Source organism: Periplaneta americana, chromosome 11 (assembly GCF_040183065.1).
Source record: "Periplaneta americana isolate PAMFEO1 chromosome 11, P.americana_PAMFEO1_priV1, whole genome shotgun sequence".
Lineage (NCBI taxonomy): Eukaryota > Metazoa > Arthropoda > Insecta > Blattodea > Blattidae > Periplaneta > Periplaneta americana.
This window is the reverse complement of record NC_091127.1, coordinates 115,954,785-115,972,362: the sequence shown is the minus strand read 5'-3', so window position 1 is coordinate 115,972,362 and position 17,578 is coordinate 115,954,785. Positions and strand designations below refer to the sequence as shown.

The following is a 17,578-nucleotide window of genomic DNA, read 5'->3' as shown; positions in this document are numbered from 1 at the left end:
AAATCCCGTGCCCGGCAAGTTTGCTTCCCTCAGTCACAAAGCAAATGCCCAAGTGAAAATTTACATGCTATATGATTCATCAACGCTTTAATCATCAATATCATAAACATTAAAATAAAGTCTAAATCAGTTACATATACACATGCCATCTATTAACACACGACAATTCAACTCAACAACTGTCAACGGCTTACTGATATACCGTACTCAAAAATCCTACACACGCGATATGATTAGAGACGTTAGTGGTAGTAGTTTATTGACATTTCTGGCTTTGAGCCAGAGGCCGTTTTAGGGTCTTATTCCCGCAGGAGTCCTCTCCAGCCATTATACAGTACATAAATAACAATAAAAATATAAATACACATCTGAAACTATTTCTAGCAAAAGTGTCAGTCGGTGTGTGAGTGCAGTGGTTGATTCCTTTTATTTCGGTGTAGGCCTAATTTGTTAATTTGCGATATTTGTAGAGGATTACTGAGTAGGAATATAATATTTTATGTGTGTGTGTGTGTGTATATATATATATATATATATATATATATATATATATATATATATAAGGAATGGTGAACGGGAGAAGAGTTCGGGGCAAAAGATATCAGCTGATAGACAACATTAAGGTATATGCATCATGTGGGGAGATTAAGAGGAAAGCAGAAAATAGCAAAGAATGGAAAATGCTGGGTTTGCAGTTGAATATCTGCTCTTGGGCAGAAAACTATGCATATATATATATATATATATATATATATATATATATATATATATATATAGTATTATTAGAGACAGTATGTGTTCGATATAAGTGAACTGAAAATCAAGAACGGAGTGTCGATTTTTTAATAAATTAGAGGAGTGTAATAGGAAGTTAAGTAAGACGACAGAGATAATGAAAATAGGTGAGGAGTAGGTGGGGAGGCTAGCTAGTATAGCGAAGTATAATATTAGAAAATTAGTCAGATCTGAAAATGGAATGTACACAAGAAACAGACATAATAACGAACATATTGGACAATGGTGTAGTATGTTTTAGTAACAAGTATTATTAAGAAGAGTGTCTGTTCGATATAAGTGAACTGAAAATCAAAAACGGAGTCGTAAAAGTGTCAATTTTGAATGATCTAAATTAAGTTGTTAGGTTTTAAACGTGGAAATACTGATGAATTTAAATGGGATCGAAAGTTAAATTATAAGAGGGTCTACAAAAGGTAGGCCTATATTTGTAATGAAAATAATTGTGGCACCGGAAACAAAATTGGGAGGTCCACGTTACATGGCTGTAAATATTGACATCAAATATATAACATACATACATACATACAGTACATAGAGTACATATGTACATACATACAACATACATACATACATACAACATACATACATACAACATACATACATACATACATACATACATACATACATACATACATACATACATACATACACACACACATACTTCAATACATACATACATACTTTAAAGCGTGTATAAACTAAATGCAAATTATGAAAGGAAATAATAGTAGATAGCAGATAAAAAGCGAAAAAAGAAAGAAAATAAATAATACACATAAAACTAAATAAGGTAATACATAGTCGAGAATGTATAGGCTACATTTCGTTACGGCGTATGTAAGAATATTTTACGGATACCAATGAATTATTTATCTTGCAATTTAAGCGAAATAAACTATATCTATGGAATCGCAAATCCGTGGGCACGATAAATCAGATTTTGTCTTACAACGCTCTCGGTATAACACGTGGCACTTTTACACACACGTGCTACACACGTGCGAATGCGGATCGGCAACCAAACATTTGTAGAACTACGTAACTAACCACAAACGAACATCTCGATCGAGACTGAAGCTTAAAATAAAGCCGGCTTTCACTATAGAATCAATTTACATCACAAGAGTTGTGTTCGCATGTGTCAATACAATAAATACAAAAACACAGCATTTGACTATTATTTAGACCATACATATTCAATGATAAGTTAATTATAGACTGAGCAGCTCTAACGACCTATACAACTAAGTAACTTGTCGGAAAATACAATCATGTTAATAAAGACAATATTTGTAGATTTAGAAAAGGCGTTCGACAGAGTGGACTGGAATAAACTGATGGGGATCCTAAATAAAATTGGGGTGGATTGGAAAGACCTTTCAGTAACCTTTATATGAAACGAGTCAACGTCAGGATAGGAGAAGAAAAGTCAGGAGGAAGTGAAATAGGGAAAGGAGTAGGTCAAGGATGCACTTTATCACCTACCCTGTTCAACATCTACTTGGAGGATTTAGTGAAGAAATTTTTTCAGAATATGGGGGGAGTGGTAGTAGGAGGAAGAGAATAAATTGCATAAGATTTGCTGATGATATGGCGTTGTTAGCAGAAGAGAAGATGATATTAAGGGATGTGCTACTGGAGGTAAATGACAGCTGTGAGCAGTATGGAATGAAGATAAATGCCAACAAGACGAAGACCATGGTCATAGGAAGAAAAGTAAAGAAGGTAAACTTGCGAATTCTAAATGAGACAGTGAAGAAAGTGGACAGCTTCAAATACTTGAGGTGTACTATAAGCAGTAATATGAGCTGCTGCCAAGACGTCAAAAGGAGAACAGCAATGGCAAAGGAAGTTTTTAATGGAAAAAAAGGGCATCTTCCGCGGCCATCTGGAGAAAGAATTAAGGAAGAGACAAGTGAAATGCTTTGTGTGGAGTGTATGGAGCAGAAACATGGACATTACGATGAAGTGAAGAGAAACGACTAGAAGCATTTGAAATGTGGATATGGAAAAGGATGGAGCGTGTGAAGTGGACAGACAGAATAAGAAACGAAACTGTGTTGGAAAGGGTGGATGAAGAAAGAATGATGCTGAAACTATCAGAAAGAGGAAAAAGAATTGGCTGGGTCACTGGATGAGAAGAAACTGCCTACTGAAGGATGCACTGGAAGGAATGGTGAACGGAAGAAGAATTCGGGGCAGAAGAAGATATCAGATGATAGACGACATTAAGATATAATATGGATCATATGAGGAGAAAAAGAGGAAGGCAGAAAATAGGAAACACTGGAGGAAGCGGGTTTACAGTGAAAGACCTGCCCTTGGGCAGAACACTATGAATGAATAAATTAACTCTGTTTCAGTACGATACTAGTATCACGGGAAAATTGTACGATTTGAAGTGAAATACAGAACTATTCAAAATTTACCAAAGTTCCTTAAGTGAAGCGGCGAAACTCGGAGTGAGAGAAGTAGGCAGCAGGCTTGGAGCTCACGTATTCAGTTTTCATCAGCCGCAAAATTCCATGCAAGGACGCGTTTTCCCGTAATTGTTTAATGTTTCCCCTCACATTTCTGTCATTCATTCATTGAAGTTGTTGCAGCTTTAGATCTTACATATTTTCATGTCTTACACTTTTTGTCGAATGATTTTCAGCATAGAGGTTTTTACAAAAGAAGTTTTTTATTTACACTAATATGCACATATAAACGACAAATTAACACTTTTAAATTATTAATGAAATATTGAATTCTCCGTCTTTTGAGTTCACTAATGTAGTCAGAACTGGAATACCATGTAATGTAGCCTTATTTGAATCTAATGGTTTTTTGCTTAATCAAGAAAAGACTCTCAACATAACTTTTACCCTAAATCATATAATAAAAAAGGACAACATACAAAACTATACCAAAATTTCTAGGACTTTTTATAGACTCAAGTTTAACATGGGAAAAATATATCGAATATATATGCACAAAATTATCAAGAGTTATATATTAAAGAAATTAGTGACTTGCGTTTCTCGAAATTATTTAAGATGTGCCTACTTTTCGTTCTTTTAGTCGATAATTAGGCATGCGTTAATTTTTTCGGGAAATGGAATCAAAATTGAGAGTGTCTTGATTTTGCAAAAGAAAGCCATTTGAATTCTATGTCAATCAAACTATCTTGAACATTGTCGGCCTCTTTTCAAACAATCACAGATATTAACTGTCATAAATTTATGTATAGGCCTATACGACCTAGTCCTTTACACTCGACAAAATATAGACATTAGTAGCCAACATACATGATCATGAAATTAGAATTACTGAACAAATTAATATTCCATACTGTAGATTACATAAAACTAGTACAAATTTTTGTGCGAGATCGTGCGTATTTGCTTGTTTTCCGCACAGAACCAATACGCGGTAAGTGTGAAATACCACATTCAGTATTCCCAACGTAACACACATAACAATTTCCCTCTTCTTACCGCTTAAGCGCGACATTCATTTTACTGCTTTAGGCTTTTAACATATTATTTTAGAGACGTTTAACATAGTAATAATTATAAATTGGAAACTTACCACTGCAATTTCACCTAAATTTCAATGTTAATTATTGTTTTTAAATATTTTCAAAAATTAAGTCAAGTCTACTACTCCACGAAACTTATTGCATTCCTGATACAAGTAACATTAAGAAAGCCGTGAAAAAATCAACAAGATTCCAGATGCCGATGTTATTACTGCAATATGTTATATAAATAATATTGTTAAAATATTAAAATTAAAAATAAATCATTACATAACCTTACCGTTTGTTTTAAGTTCGCATTTATAGACTGGGGGGAAAAAAACACAGACGTATATCACGGCCTGCTGGAGTATAGTAAACACAGAAAACATTTTATAGCAACAATGTTGAAGAAAGATATTTAGGTTTTCCGAAATTGCCGTCATTAAACAGAAACCAACATGGAGATTTCATTGCAACTAATTAGAAATTCGTCTTTCAGGTATGTAATAAACGATCTTCGCACAAAATAATGTACGATACACGAGCGGTATGTTTCTTTTCATGTTCTCGGAAATTAAAAAAGCTCAACTACGTTTCGCTTTTTCAATCTTTTCCTCGACCATGAAAACGTCAACATACCGCTCTTGTAACGTATATTACTATTCTGTCATGGGGATGAAATTATATAATAAGCTTACCAGTGAATATTATAAGTTACCAACCAATAGTTTCAAAACTAGATTTTATAATTGGCTTTTAATTAATCCTTTCTACTCTGTAGATGAATATATACGAAATTGTTTTTTAATAAATAGAGTTATTTACATTTAGTTAGAATTATTACACTAAGAGTGAAGTGTTTTCATTACTTTTAGAGTTTCAAAATGTTTTGTGTTTTCATTCTAATTAAACTTTACTGTTTTCAATTATATATGTATTTTCAAATGTATGTTTTTTTCCCTCCCTTCTGTGTTGTGACGAAGCCTATCATTGTATGTTTAATGGCTTAATAAATTGAATTGAATTGAATTCTTGGATATATAACAAATTCAAGTGGAAAAATTCCGAAAAAGAACTCAGAATATGAAATTAGCTATAAAAAGACGCAATAGTAATAATACGCGAATGTGTTCATATTTCGCTATTAGAACTCTATTTCGCGATTTTTCGCGATTGTTTTATCCGCATATTATTAATCAGAATCGCTTAATTCGTAAAGATGAGTAAAAATCTATTGTATATCTAATATGTCGTGATTTTCGCGATCTCTATAAATACCCGGCCCTGCTAATAGTTGTGTCTGTACAACGTTAACCTCAAAGCGAATACAAACAAGATGCATATTATTATTAAATGTAAAGACTTTCCTGATGAAACGTGCATATGTTACACTGCAATATCTGCACGAATAACGGATCGTTCTTACCTAATGGATCCTCTCTGTAGACATCTTCAGCATCGCTGCAAACAAGCAGTAGGAATGTTGGTAATACTGCAAGATAAAACAAGTGACTGCGGTGCGGCGGAACCATCTTGAAGCACTTCCTACGGCCCCTTGGCACAACAATCACTGAATTCTCTTCCCCCATGTGGCACATAGATGCACATTGTTATTATACTTCCTTATACACTGCACAGTAATGTTATACTATCTTAACACTGAACTTAAGCACAATTTCCACAATTCAATACGAAATATGTTCCTGTCAGTTGTGTTGGCACAAAGAGTAGATTATCGAACTCCATGGAACCAGGATGTTGAATCCTATAATGTAAAACATGATGAGAAAATATAATTTCTGCCATTATAATATTATTTTTATAAACATAGTCTACAGTAGATCTAGTTACTTGAATATACTCTTCGAAAATATCTATCTAAGATTCCTACAGCGTTATTACGATTCCAATAGAAGGCACAGATAGCAAAATATATGTTATTTATAACTAAGATAATATTGTCTTTTTTCAACCACATTTTGCTGTATAAAATTTGTTACTATAATTGGTTATAATCGTATTGTTGGCATAAAACACTGACTGCTTGTTCTAATGACAATATAATATTAAATTTGATATAGATCTAGAATTTGTAAAACTTCACGAAAGTAATTATGATATAGATTATTATTTTTGTATTATCGCCGCGCTCTCATGCTTAACATGTCGGCATCATACAATAACGTGCGGTGTGCTTTTAAAACATAATTTTGCCGACCGATTATTGCTCTGTAGGTTTCACTCTAAGCGTCACGTTGTCAGGTCTACTTCCGCGATAATAAGTACTAGTTTCTTCTTAGATTGTTAAATGGCTATTATTATTATTATTATTATTATTATTATTATTATTATCATTATTATTATCATTATTATTATTATTATTATTATTACTATTATTATTGTAGGGATTCGGAACAAGCTGTTTTTTTACGGTGATGGGTTGTTAGCCCTTCGCCCAACCCCCAAGCTGGAGGACCACCCCTTATCGGCTGTCCACGACATAATTAGGAACATTAAATCCAGACGTTTGAGATGGGCAGGGCATGTAGCACGTATGGGCGAATCAAGAAATGCATATAGAGTGTTAGTTGGGAGACCGGAAGGAAAAAGACCTTTGGGGAGGCCAAGACGTACATGGGAGGATAATATTAAAATGGATTTGAGGGAGATGGGATATGATGATAGAGACTGGATTAATCTTGCACAGGATAGGGACCGATGGCGGGCTTATGTGAGGGCGGCAATGAACCTTCGGGTTCCCCTTTCACTACCAATTTTAATTTTAAAGAAAATATTTTATTTCTTAGCATTTACTAGTTGCTAAGCCTCTAATTAGCATGTAGTTTCAATTTCCAAATGATATCTTGCACGGAGTGGCCTTGAGGAAATTGGGACATATTTGTCCCATTGGTTTTTCTTTGTGGGCCGTATGTGTCCCAGTGGTAGGTTTTGAAGGAAGTCAGCTCTCATTCACCCAAGTATTTATTACAAATTCTAGTATACTGATTGCAATAATATGGCTAAACTAATCAAAAGTAGTAAATGGCATTTATACTAGAACTAGCGTATTTTTTTTCAAAGATATCTCACAGTCAGATAATGAGTGATAAGGAGCAAAACAATTTTTACATAGGGGAAGCTTGCGCATTGTACATAAAATTTTTGTTCCTGCTTCTTTTTTGTGCTTGCATCTCACGCATCGCCTTCTGGTGTTGCCTTCCACCGGTAAGTGATCTCCTACATTCAACATCAGTTTTGAAGCCGATGATGGATGATCAGATGTCCTCTTCCTTTTCAATGCTGCCAACAGCAAGAAGAATAAGGTATTCCAGCAACTGAATCGTTTTTGTTTGATCTCTTGATACAAGATCCAAAAATTGACAACAGACATCATAAGAATCTTGAAGAAGATTTTTCCTCACCATTTTTGCGATTTCCTGTTGAAATCGTATGCGCCAACTTTGTGATCTGAGAGATCAACATTTCCCATAATTTCATTATAGAATGCAATTGATTCTGGACAGGGTAAGTCATCTCTACTTCCACCTTTCTTCTTTCGTAGTACTTGGATGTCATTAGCTCTATGGCAGTTGCAGAGTACTACTTCTTTTGAATCTTTCAATCTTGCAGCAATAGTTCCAGAAGTGTTTGCCATGTGCTGATATTGAGCTCTTTCCAACTTTCCATTAAATTTTGACGTTTCTTCTGTTAGATATGCATGTCCCAACTGCAGCGTACTGTATAGTGTCCATAAGTCTGACAGACGTAAAAAAACTATCAACTGGGACCGTGACGTCACTCTTCCTTATCAATTCCACAAGTTTTAGCACAACTCATTCCCCAAGAGTTCTTCTTTGATCATTTTTTCTTTCGAATCCTTTCCGAAATACACATCTAAACCACACGCACGCACGCACGAGCACACACACACACTTCTGAGTGGTCAGTGTCTGCTATATTTATTTTCTTCTCGCGTTTCAGAATGTCTAACCTTATATTTGTACACTGAACAAAATGCATAAGAAGACTGCGAGAAAATATCTGTAACCAGACATCCAGATAAACGAATGATCTATTTATACTTTGATTTAATATTACTGGAGTCCTATCAACACTAACTCTTAGTCTAGGTTGGTATTGTGCACTCATAGGTGACCAAAAATTTGTGGTGTCTGAAGAGGACATAGTATTAGAATTTTTATCACTGTTATCAATATTATCTCCATTATTATCATTATCATGTTATCATACTCACAATCATCATTAGAAGCTTCTACATTATTTCCATTACAATTGTTTTTCTCTTCTACTTCTGAAGTAGAGTCTTCACCATCTGAACTCCCTGAATCATTGTCACTAGGCGTGTAATCTACATCCACAACTTCATCATCAGAACTGAAGTCACAATCTGACACTGAGTCATCTACAGTTTTCTCCAAATAAGGTATCAGTTGCAAATCAAGATTTCAGGTATAACTCCCTGTAAAGTTGATTTGAATAATTTCGAGGGAAAAATTGTTCCGGAGCCGGGTATCGAACGCGGGACCTTTGGTTTAACGTACCAACGCTTTACCACTGAGCTACTCGGGAACTCTAACCGACACCGATCCAATTTTTCCCTCTATATCCACAGACATCAAAGTGGGCTGACAACCGTCAAGCAACCAACTTCGAGTGCACACTAACTCCGTGTGACTTAAATTGTGGTTTTCTGTTAACGAACAGTGACGTGTATTATGCAAATCAAGATTTCAGGTATAACTCGCTGTAAAGTTGATTTGAATAATTTCGAGGGAAAAATTGTTCCGGAGCCGGGTATCGAAACCGGGACCTTTGGTTTAACGTACCAACGCTCTACCACTGATCTACCCGGGAACTCTAACCGACACCGATCCAATTTTTCCCTCTATATCCACAGACCTCAAAGTGGGTTGACAACCGTCAAGCAACCAACTTCGAGTGCACACTAACTCCGTATGACTTAAGTTGTGGTTTTATGTTAACGAACAGTGACGTGGATTATGCAAAAAAGATTTCAGGTATAACTCGCTGTAAAGTTGATTTGAATAATTTCGAGGGAAAAATTGTTCCGGATCCGGGTATCGAACCCGGGACCTTTGGTTTAACGTACCAACGTTCTACCACTGATCTATCCGGGAACTCTAACCGACACCGATCCAATTTTTCCCTCTACATCCACAGACCTCAAAGTGGGCTGACAACCGTCAAGCAACCAACTTCGAGTGCACACTAACTCCGTGTGATTTAAGTTGTGGTTTTCTGTTGACGAACAGTGACATGTATGATGCAAATCAAGATTTCAGGTATAACTCCCTGTAAAGTTGATTTGAATAATTTCGAGGGAAAAATTGTTCCGGAGCCGGGTATCGAACCCGGGACCTTTGGTTTAACGTACCAACGCTCTACCACTGAGCTACCCGGGAACTCTAACCGACACCGATCCAATTTTTCCCTCTATATCCACAGACCTCAAAGTGGGCTGACAACCGTCAAGCAACCAACTTCGAGTGCACACTAACTCCGTGTGACTTAAGTTGTGGTTTTCTGTTAACGAACAGTGACGTGTATTATGCAAATCAAGATTTCAGGTACAACTCCCTGTAAAGTTGATTTGAATAATTTCGAGGCGAGTGATTGGAGCGGCGACATAAGAAATTGAAAACAATAATGCAATTAAATTTCAAAGACCTGCCGAATGTTAACCATGAGAGCGCAGCGATAAAAGAAAACATAGTCGGCGATGTACTTAATGGAGGGGGAAAGGAACTAGCCACCCTACCCCATTATCTCCTGGCCTAGTTGCCTCATAAGTGGTATCACTTGTGAGGTTCAAACTTGTCTTCGGAGAGTTGACTAAACAACAACAACATACGTCTTAAACTTCACGTACTATAAAGATAGTTACGGTATTATATCACATACTTTTCAATTTGCATACTCAATAAGATGGCTGGCTGTAGAATACTGCGATACTGGGAATGAAAATGAGTGGAAAACAGAAGTACTCAGAGAGAAATTCGCGGGTAATCGTGTAAAGGGGGTTAAGTCAAATTGCAAGGTATGTAAACTTTTCTCCTTTGGTACTGAACAAAACCCTTTTGTCACAAAATATGGAGCACTGTAACTGCATCATAGGTGGAAGAATGATTAACCCGTTTAACACAAGAGAAAAGTAATTGTGGATAGTTCAAATCTGTACTTATTCCAGTTTAGCCAAATCAACTTAACCCCTTTTACACGAGCACCCGCGAATTGCACACCATAGGTTCGGTCGCGGGATATTTTTGTTAAAATTGGAGTAAACAAAGCCCTCTTTCTTTTTTGGGTAAAACTTGTTCTCATCTCACGTAGGACGTACATTATATTTGAGAATATTAATATACTTCATACCAATATCATCCAAACAATTTTCACTTAGTTGCATGCCCCGCTGTCTTACTTTCTAAACATCCTTAGATCTTCGAATGGTAAACATTTATTAGAAGTTGACTTTTCTATATGACGTGCTCTATTGGGCCGTCAGCATACTGCATAGGACATATTTTGTCTCGGACAGGATGGTTTTGTCTCGGATCGTCCGACGTGACGATGGCTGCAGCATACTGCATCAGACGAATGTCCGATGCAGTAAGCCGCAGCCTCATGCATCCGTCACTTCGAACGGTCCGAGACAAAACCTGTTCGCAACAGGTATGATATAAATTATACGTTATATGGAAGCCGCGGTCGTGACCTTGAACCTCGCCTGTATATTTTTGTCACTGTATTGTCCTGTGAAATCTCAGAGCCAGAAGTCGTACAGCTTGAGCTGTACTGGTGCCTGTGTTGTATTTCTTATCGAAAAATGTTCATAGAACGAATTAGTATAGCGGTGACCAAACTGGGTATCGTGATTACATCGTGTAATCAAAGACATTCATACTGGTAAGGGGGGTTTCTGTACATTGCTCTCTGTCTCGCTCACGTACTGATGGTAAGCAGTGTCTGTACCATGTCGCTCTTCAAACCCTCTGTCTCTACGAAAAGGAACAGAAGGTTTCGTACAGAATGGGAAAAGGAATTTATTCGCTGTTCTGTCGGAGAAAATGTAATTTGTTTCTTTGCTCAACGGTTCAATTAGTAGTAGAAGCGACATTACAGGATATTACGCTGAATAAAGGCATAACATTTATTTTTATTATTATTATTATTATTATTATTATTATTATTATTATTATTATTATTATTTATCAGCAAGTGTTACCATAATTCTTACATACGTGCCTCAATATATAGGCCTACATCTTCCCTTGAATTATGAAATAATTACTACGATATACCTCCATTTTAATTTTTTTTTAATCTTTTAATGACTATTATAATTTATTTACTAGTTATTGATTTAATAATCAGTAGCAGCAATAATAATAATAATAATAATAATAATAATAATAATAATAATAATAACAATAATAATAATAATCATCATCATCATCATAATAATAATAATATAGGGAAACTGATTCAATATTACGTGCTAGTCTAGTAATGAAGTGAGCTATTAAACTCCAAGAACTGTAATCAGCCTTCAATCATCGTCATAAGAGAAAGATGACATAAATACATGTAAGGAAGCCAGCTATCTAGTGGCGAACGAAATAGCTCTTTCTCTTAAGCCTTCCAACGAAGGAGAGTTTTATAAAAGCGTAATGATCATTTGGGTGAAATAATTTGTCTAATGAAAGTTGCTAATTAATTCTGAAAAATTGCGCATTTCTTGACTAAATATCCAGAAGAGAATTCAGGAAATTTCTGATTGTGTTCATTGAGGACTATTTAAAAAAGCAAGAAAAATGTGTGTATGTATATATACATATATATATACATATATGTATACAAATATTTAAAAAAAAAGCAAGAAAATTTGTATATATATATGTATATGTGTATACATATACATATAAACATACAAATTTTCTTGCTTTTTTATATATATACAAAAAAAGCAAGAACATTTGTATATATATATATATATATGTATATGTGTATCCATATACATATACACATACAAATTTTCTTGCTTTTTTATATATATATATACAAATTTTCTTGCTTTTTTAATTAGTCCTCAATGAACACAATCAGAAATTTCCTGAATTCTCTTCTGGATATTTAGTCAAGAAATGCGCAATTTTCAGAATTAATTAACAACTTTTATTAGACAAATTATTTCAACCACCTTTATCATTACGCTTTTATAAAACTCTCCTTCGTTGGAAGGCTTAAGAGAACGAGCTATTTTGTTCGCCACCAGGTAGCTGGCTTCCTTACATTTATTTATGTCAGCTTTGTCTTCATGACGATGGTTGAAGGCTGATTTCATTTCTTGGAGTTTAATATATATATATATATATATATTTATTTGTTGTTCTTGATTAAAATAGTGACATTACTGATACAGCAAAGCTTGCTATTTTTATTCGCGGGGTTGATGAAGAAATCAATGTTACAATGTTAGTTCACGAACAACCATTGGTTGTAGTTTTCATGCCAAGTACCTCTCACCAGTGTCCTTACCTCTTAGACTGCTTCTCGCGTGTAGGCCTAATCACTGCCGTTCGAGTTTTGGTCACCGCTGATTTAGTACGAAATCTACTCCGAGTTGTACCGTAGAACTCAAGAAGGAATATGTGCAACGATAAAAGCATTTCGCTATTACTTCCAAGAGAAATCTATAATAGATAAAGTACAGGAGACACATTAAAAGTAGAAATTAACAAAACATTTAATGTGTAATATAAAGCCAAGCGCACGGAAGTTCCTTTAAAAGAAGCCGAAGATAAACTGAATTCAGCCAATACTGAAATGAACATTCGATATATTTGTGAATACGTTAAGAGCATAAAATGAATTAAAATAGAATATAAACGAGATGAGAAAACGTGCAATCAAGTAAGACAGAAGACTGAAAGCTATAAACCACCCCTGTTGATAGAACGTCATTAAATACAACAGGCCCATTAATCAAAATCCCCTGCCTCTTCCTTTCCCGCAGATTCCTCAGTTATAAATGGCTTCTTGTCTGGTGTAGAGTTTTCTAAGTACCGCAAGAATTAATGACGGTCCATATGAAAAACTCTTGATGCGGCCTGTACCGACGCCACAGTAAGACAAACTGACAGGGACCACAGTGCGATGTTTGTCTGTATCAGAAAAAGAAAAAAAGCTTTTGTGCATCGGAGCCATGAAGCAAGGCGCATCCATACAATTGGGAGCGAGATGTGGAGTATGCACGAAGTGAGTTCCCGTCTTCATGAATAGAGAGAATGTCCGTCTATTATGCTGAATCCTTACAGCTTCCTCTTTCGGATGAGGAAATAAGATGTTTTTTGTGTGATTCGTAACTACAGACAGCATGTAACTCGATTTTATCATTATTATAACAAAGTTTTACAAACTAATGAGGAACACGGGACTGTCAATGAGAGACGGAGAGACGAGAATAAAGATGAGTATAGGTAAATAGAAATAAGAAGATAGACATAAAGAAATGTGGAAGAAAAGAAGAGGAAGAGAGCAGGAAAAGGACAGAAAAGAAGGAAGAGAAAAGGATGAAAAAGAAATAAATGGATAGAGCGAATAAGAAGAAACTAAAAGTATATTATGAAAAAGTGACAAAGAAGGAGAAGAAAAATTAATGAAGGAAGCCATAAACGTAATGAAAAATTTATCTCTTGTCCGGAGAGCGGTAATTTTGCTTATCGGAGGGCGCGCTCCCACAAGCTGATTACGGTGAGAGCGCAGTATCGGTTATTTAACAAGCTACAAACCATTACTGTAAAATATTATTAAATATTAGCAACTGATATACCATTTAATGACCCTATTTTAGAACAGAGAAGGAATGTAATTTCAATTGTATTTGTATTCATAATAATAATTACAATTATTATTGTAGTTTTAATCCTCTAGTAAATATAGAGTGATGCCCTCATGACTTTTTTTTCTGTCAGATTAAATAAAATAATAAATATAATTAACTGATTTCCTATAAAAGTCTACATGCGGGTGAATTGTCCTGTGACAAATGATTACGCTTTGTTTGAGTTACGTAAACTGAGTTGACAGCTTGAAAACGAAAGTGGTATTAGAACTGCAGGGTATAGATGATTGATTACATTCATAATGGTAGAATATGCAGAGAAAAGGAAATGAAATGGTAGAAAAATATAATGGATAGTTATGATGTAACCTAAATACAGGAATGTGAAAAAAGGCTACATCGTAACAGTTATAGATGCTGTTTAACTAATAAATATATCATATCATACTTACATACTTACTGGCTTTTAAGGAACCCGGAGGTTCATTGCCGCCCTCACATAAGCCCGCCATTGATCCCTATCCTGAGCAAGATTATTCCAGTCTCTATCATCATATCCCACCTCCCTCAAATCCATTTTAATATTATCTTCCCATCTACGTCTCGGCCTCCCCAAAGGTCTTCTTCCCTCCGGCCTCCCAACTAACACTTTATATGCATTTCTGGATTCACCCATACCTCTATCCCTCTATTGCTGCAAGTAAAATTGCCGTATTTTCCTTAATCGTTTGTGGGTTTTCTCCTAACATATTCACGTCATCCGCATAGACAAAATACGAGTATATTATATCATATCAAATGATATATCATATCAAATGATATATCATATCATATCATATCATATCATATCATATCATATCATATCATATCATATCATATCATATCATATCATATCATATCATATCATATCATATCATATCATATATCATATCATATATCATATCATATCATATCATATCATATCATATCATATCATATCATATCATATCATATCATATCATATAACAACATATCGGTAAATAAATAAATAGAGGAACAAAGGAAAAAATGTATAACAGAAAAAAAGAAAGAGAAAGATTGTAGCTAGAAGATAATTTAAATGAATAAATATATGTAATTAAACAAGACAACAACAATCTGAAATATGAAAGTAAGATAAGAATATAAGAAAGAAGAAAGTAAAATGTAAGGGAATAAAAACAACCCAATAGGAAGTAAAATTCAAAGAAGAATAAAAATAAACAAACCAGAAGATGAACAAATATATGAGAAAATAATGGAAAGGGGAGGGAAGAAAGAATTGATGAAAAAACATAAATGGCAAAGAAAGGATAGAGGATAGAAGAAAATAATAGTATGTTAAGAAAATTGAATGATTAAAGACATTTGAATAGAAAGGAAGCACGTCCGTAATAAATGTCTGCATCGTGTTCCCACACGAAGATGCAGCTTTGAAACGCGTGAAGTTTATTGCATTCAATGGCAATGGAAGGAGGACAGAAGTATAATTCCGGCAGACTGTGTGAGATGTATGACAAAGCAGGTATGAGACAGGCTTTCTATGAGTATTTTGTTTCCTCTTTTCATTTATAATTTTCCCAATACTCCATATCCTCTTTAGGTGAGAAATGAAAAATTATGTAAAACAAAAACGTAATACACCATCATATTAACATAGTGAAATAAAAAGGCTGATACTTATCAGTGTTATATTAGGTAATGTATATTTTCAACAGACAGAAAATAAAATGTCTTTAAAATAGTGCAATTTTTCTTTAACAAAGAAAATGGTGTCTTTAAATTTTTCTTTAGCAGATAGTTGTGTTTCAAAGTCAAAGGAATGGCTTTCAACCACTCAAATGCTGAGAACTAACTTACCGTGATGATAAGCATGAGTTCAAACGAACGAAAGACACCGCGTTAACTACCCCAACTCTGAGACGTACTCAAAGTCAGAGGTGCACGAAGCGCACTGGTAGTATAACGGCATGTCGTCGTTGTTCCTGCAGTAACTCCTATGTGACATATTTATCTATTTTCAGATTGTTGCTCTATTAAATAACTTAAATAGTGATACAGCAAATAATAAAGTTTCCTATATGTAGCTCTCGTATTTCTTTGTTTCGAAAATGTAAGAATTCACAGTCTCCTATGCACGGCTGCCATAGGATGAATAAATGTGTTCTTTCTTCCTACTGAAAAATTTTATATTTTGCACATAGGAGTTATTGCAGGAAAAACGACGATATATTTCTCAGACCTAGTTATATCACTTTCATTCAGTACATTAGTGATTTAATTTTGCATTGGATTTTAAGCTCGCTTTATAGTTTCTTCACAGCGACACTTTTCATAGCATAGACCTGCTTTCTTCCGAATTAATTTCAGACTGCTTTCTGGTTTAGATTTACTATGTATAGTAAATCCATATCTCTAAACAAATAAAACCAGAGGAAAACATTCCAGTAGCCATTTATTGCCAAAGTTTAATTTTAACACAAAGTTGTCTTTGAAGATACGAAAGCCTGCACGTCTTATGGATGCTCTAACTAGGAATATAGGCCCAGTCTATATATCACATTTCACCACTTTTCGATAGTTTTGAACACTTCTACAAATAGGAAAGAACGGAATTAGATTAGCAGCTACGAGTGTTCTGTAATGTACGGTATTCCGATTGTCAAAATAACTTTGTACGTAAAGATTAATTTTTAGTCATATAGAATGGTCTATAGGCCTATCTATTATGGTAACGATGGTTATTAGAGAAGAAAAACGCGTTCCGGCGTCGGGAATCGAACCCGGGTCCTTAGTTCTACGTCCAAGCGCTCTAACCACTGAGCTACGCCGAAGTTCAATCCACAGCACCGGATCGAATCCCTCTCCTCTAATGTTTTTCCCTTTGTGGCCCGACTCCAAGTTCGACATATATTAAGTCAACTGCCATTATACAAGGAGCGCACTCAATTGAGCGACTTGGTGTTCGGGATTCAATAATATTATGCACTTTTGGGCGAAGAATCTGCGTAAGGATTAATTTTTGGTCCTACAGAATATATCTGTTATGGTATTCGGTCCGTTGCTGTGAATTGAGCTTCGGCGTAGCTCAGTGGCTAGAGCACTTGGTGCGTAGAACCAAGGACCCGGGTTCGATCTCCGGCGCCGGAACGAGTTTTTCTTCTCTAATAACTGAAATAACTTTGAATTTTCAAGCTGTGTGTTATGATTTAATTTTTGCGACGTTTCTAACCGACTCCTATCAAGTTTTAGGGCCGTATTCATAGACATTTTTAGCGCGGGCTTTCAGTGGATTATCAGCGTTTTTCGTATTCATAAACCAGTGTTAGCGATAGGATATGATCTGAATTCTGTACTAGTAACCAGTGGATACC

At 35.2% G+C, this 17,578-nt stretch overlaps 1 protein-coding gene across 3 annotated transcripts in view; it reads right to left on the bottom strand.

Moving 5' to 3' along the window:
* Positions 1-17,578, bottom strand: part of LOC138709261 (protein eva-1) — a 765,208-nt gene that overhangs the window by 719,910 nt on the left and 27,720 nt on the right. For all 3 annotated transcript variants that reach the window (XM_069839917.1, XM_069839916.1, XM_069839915.1), the window contains exon 2: positions 5,730-6,068. In XM_069839917.1, coding sequence (XP_069696018.1) covers positions 5,730-5,901 — 172 coding nt within the window. In that variant the 5' untranslated portion in view covers positions 5,902-6,068. The remainder of the gene's footprint in view (positions 1-5,729; positions 6,069-17,578) is intronic.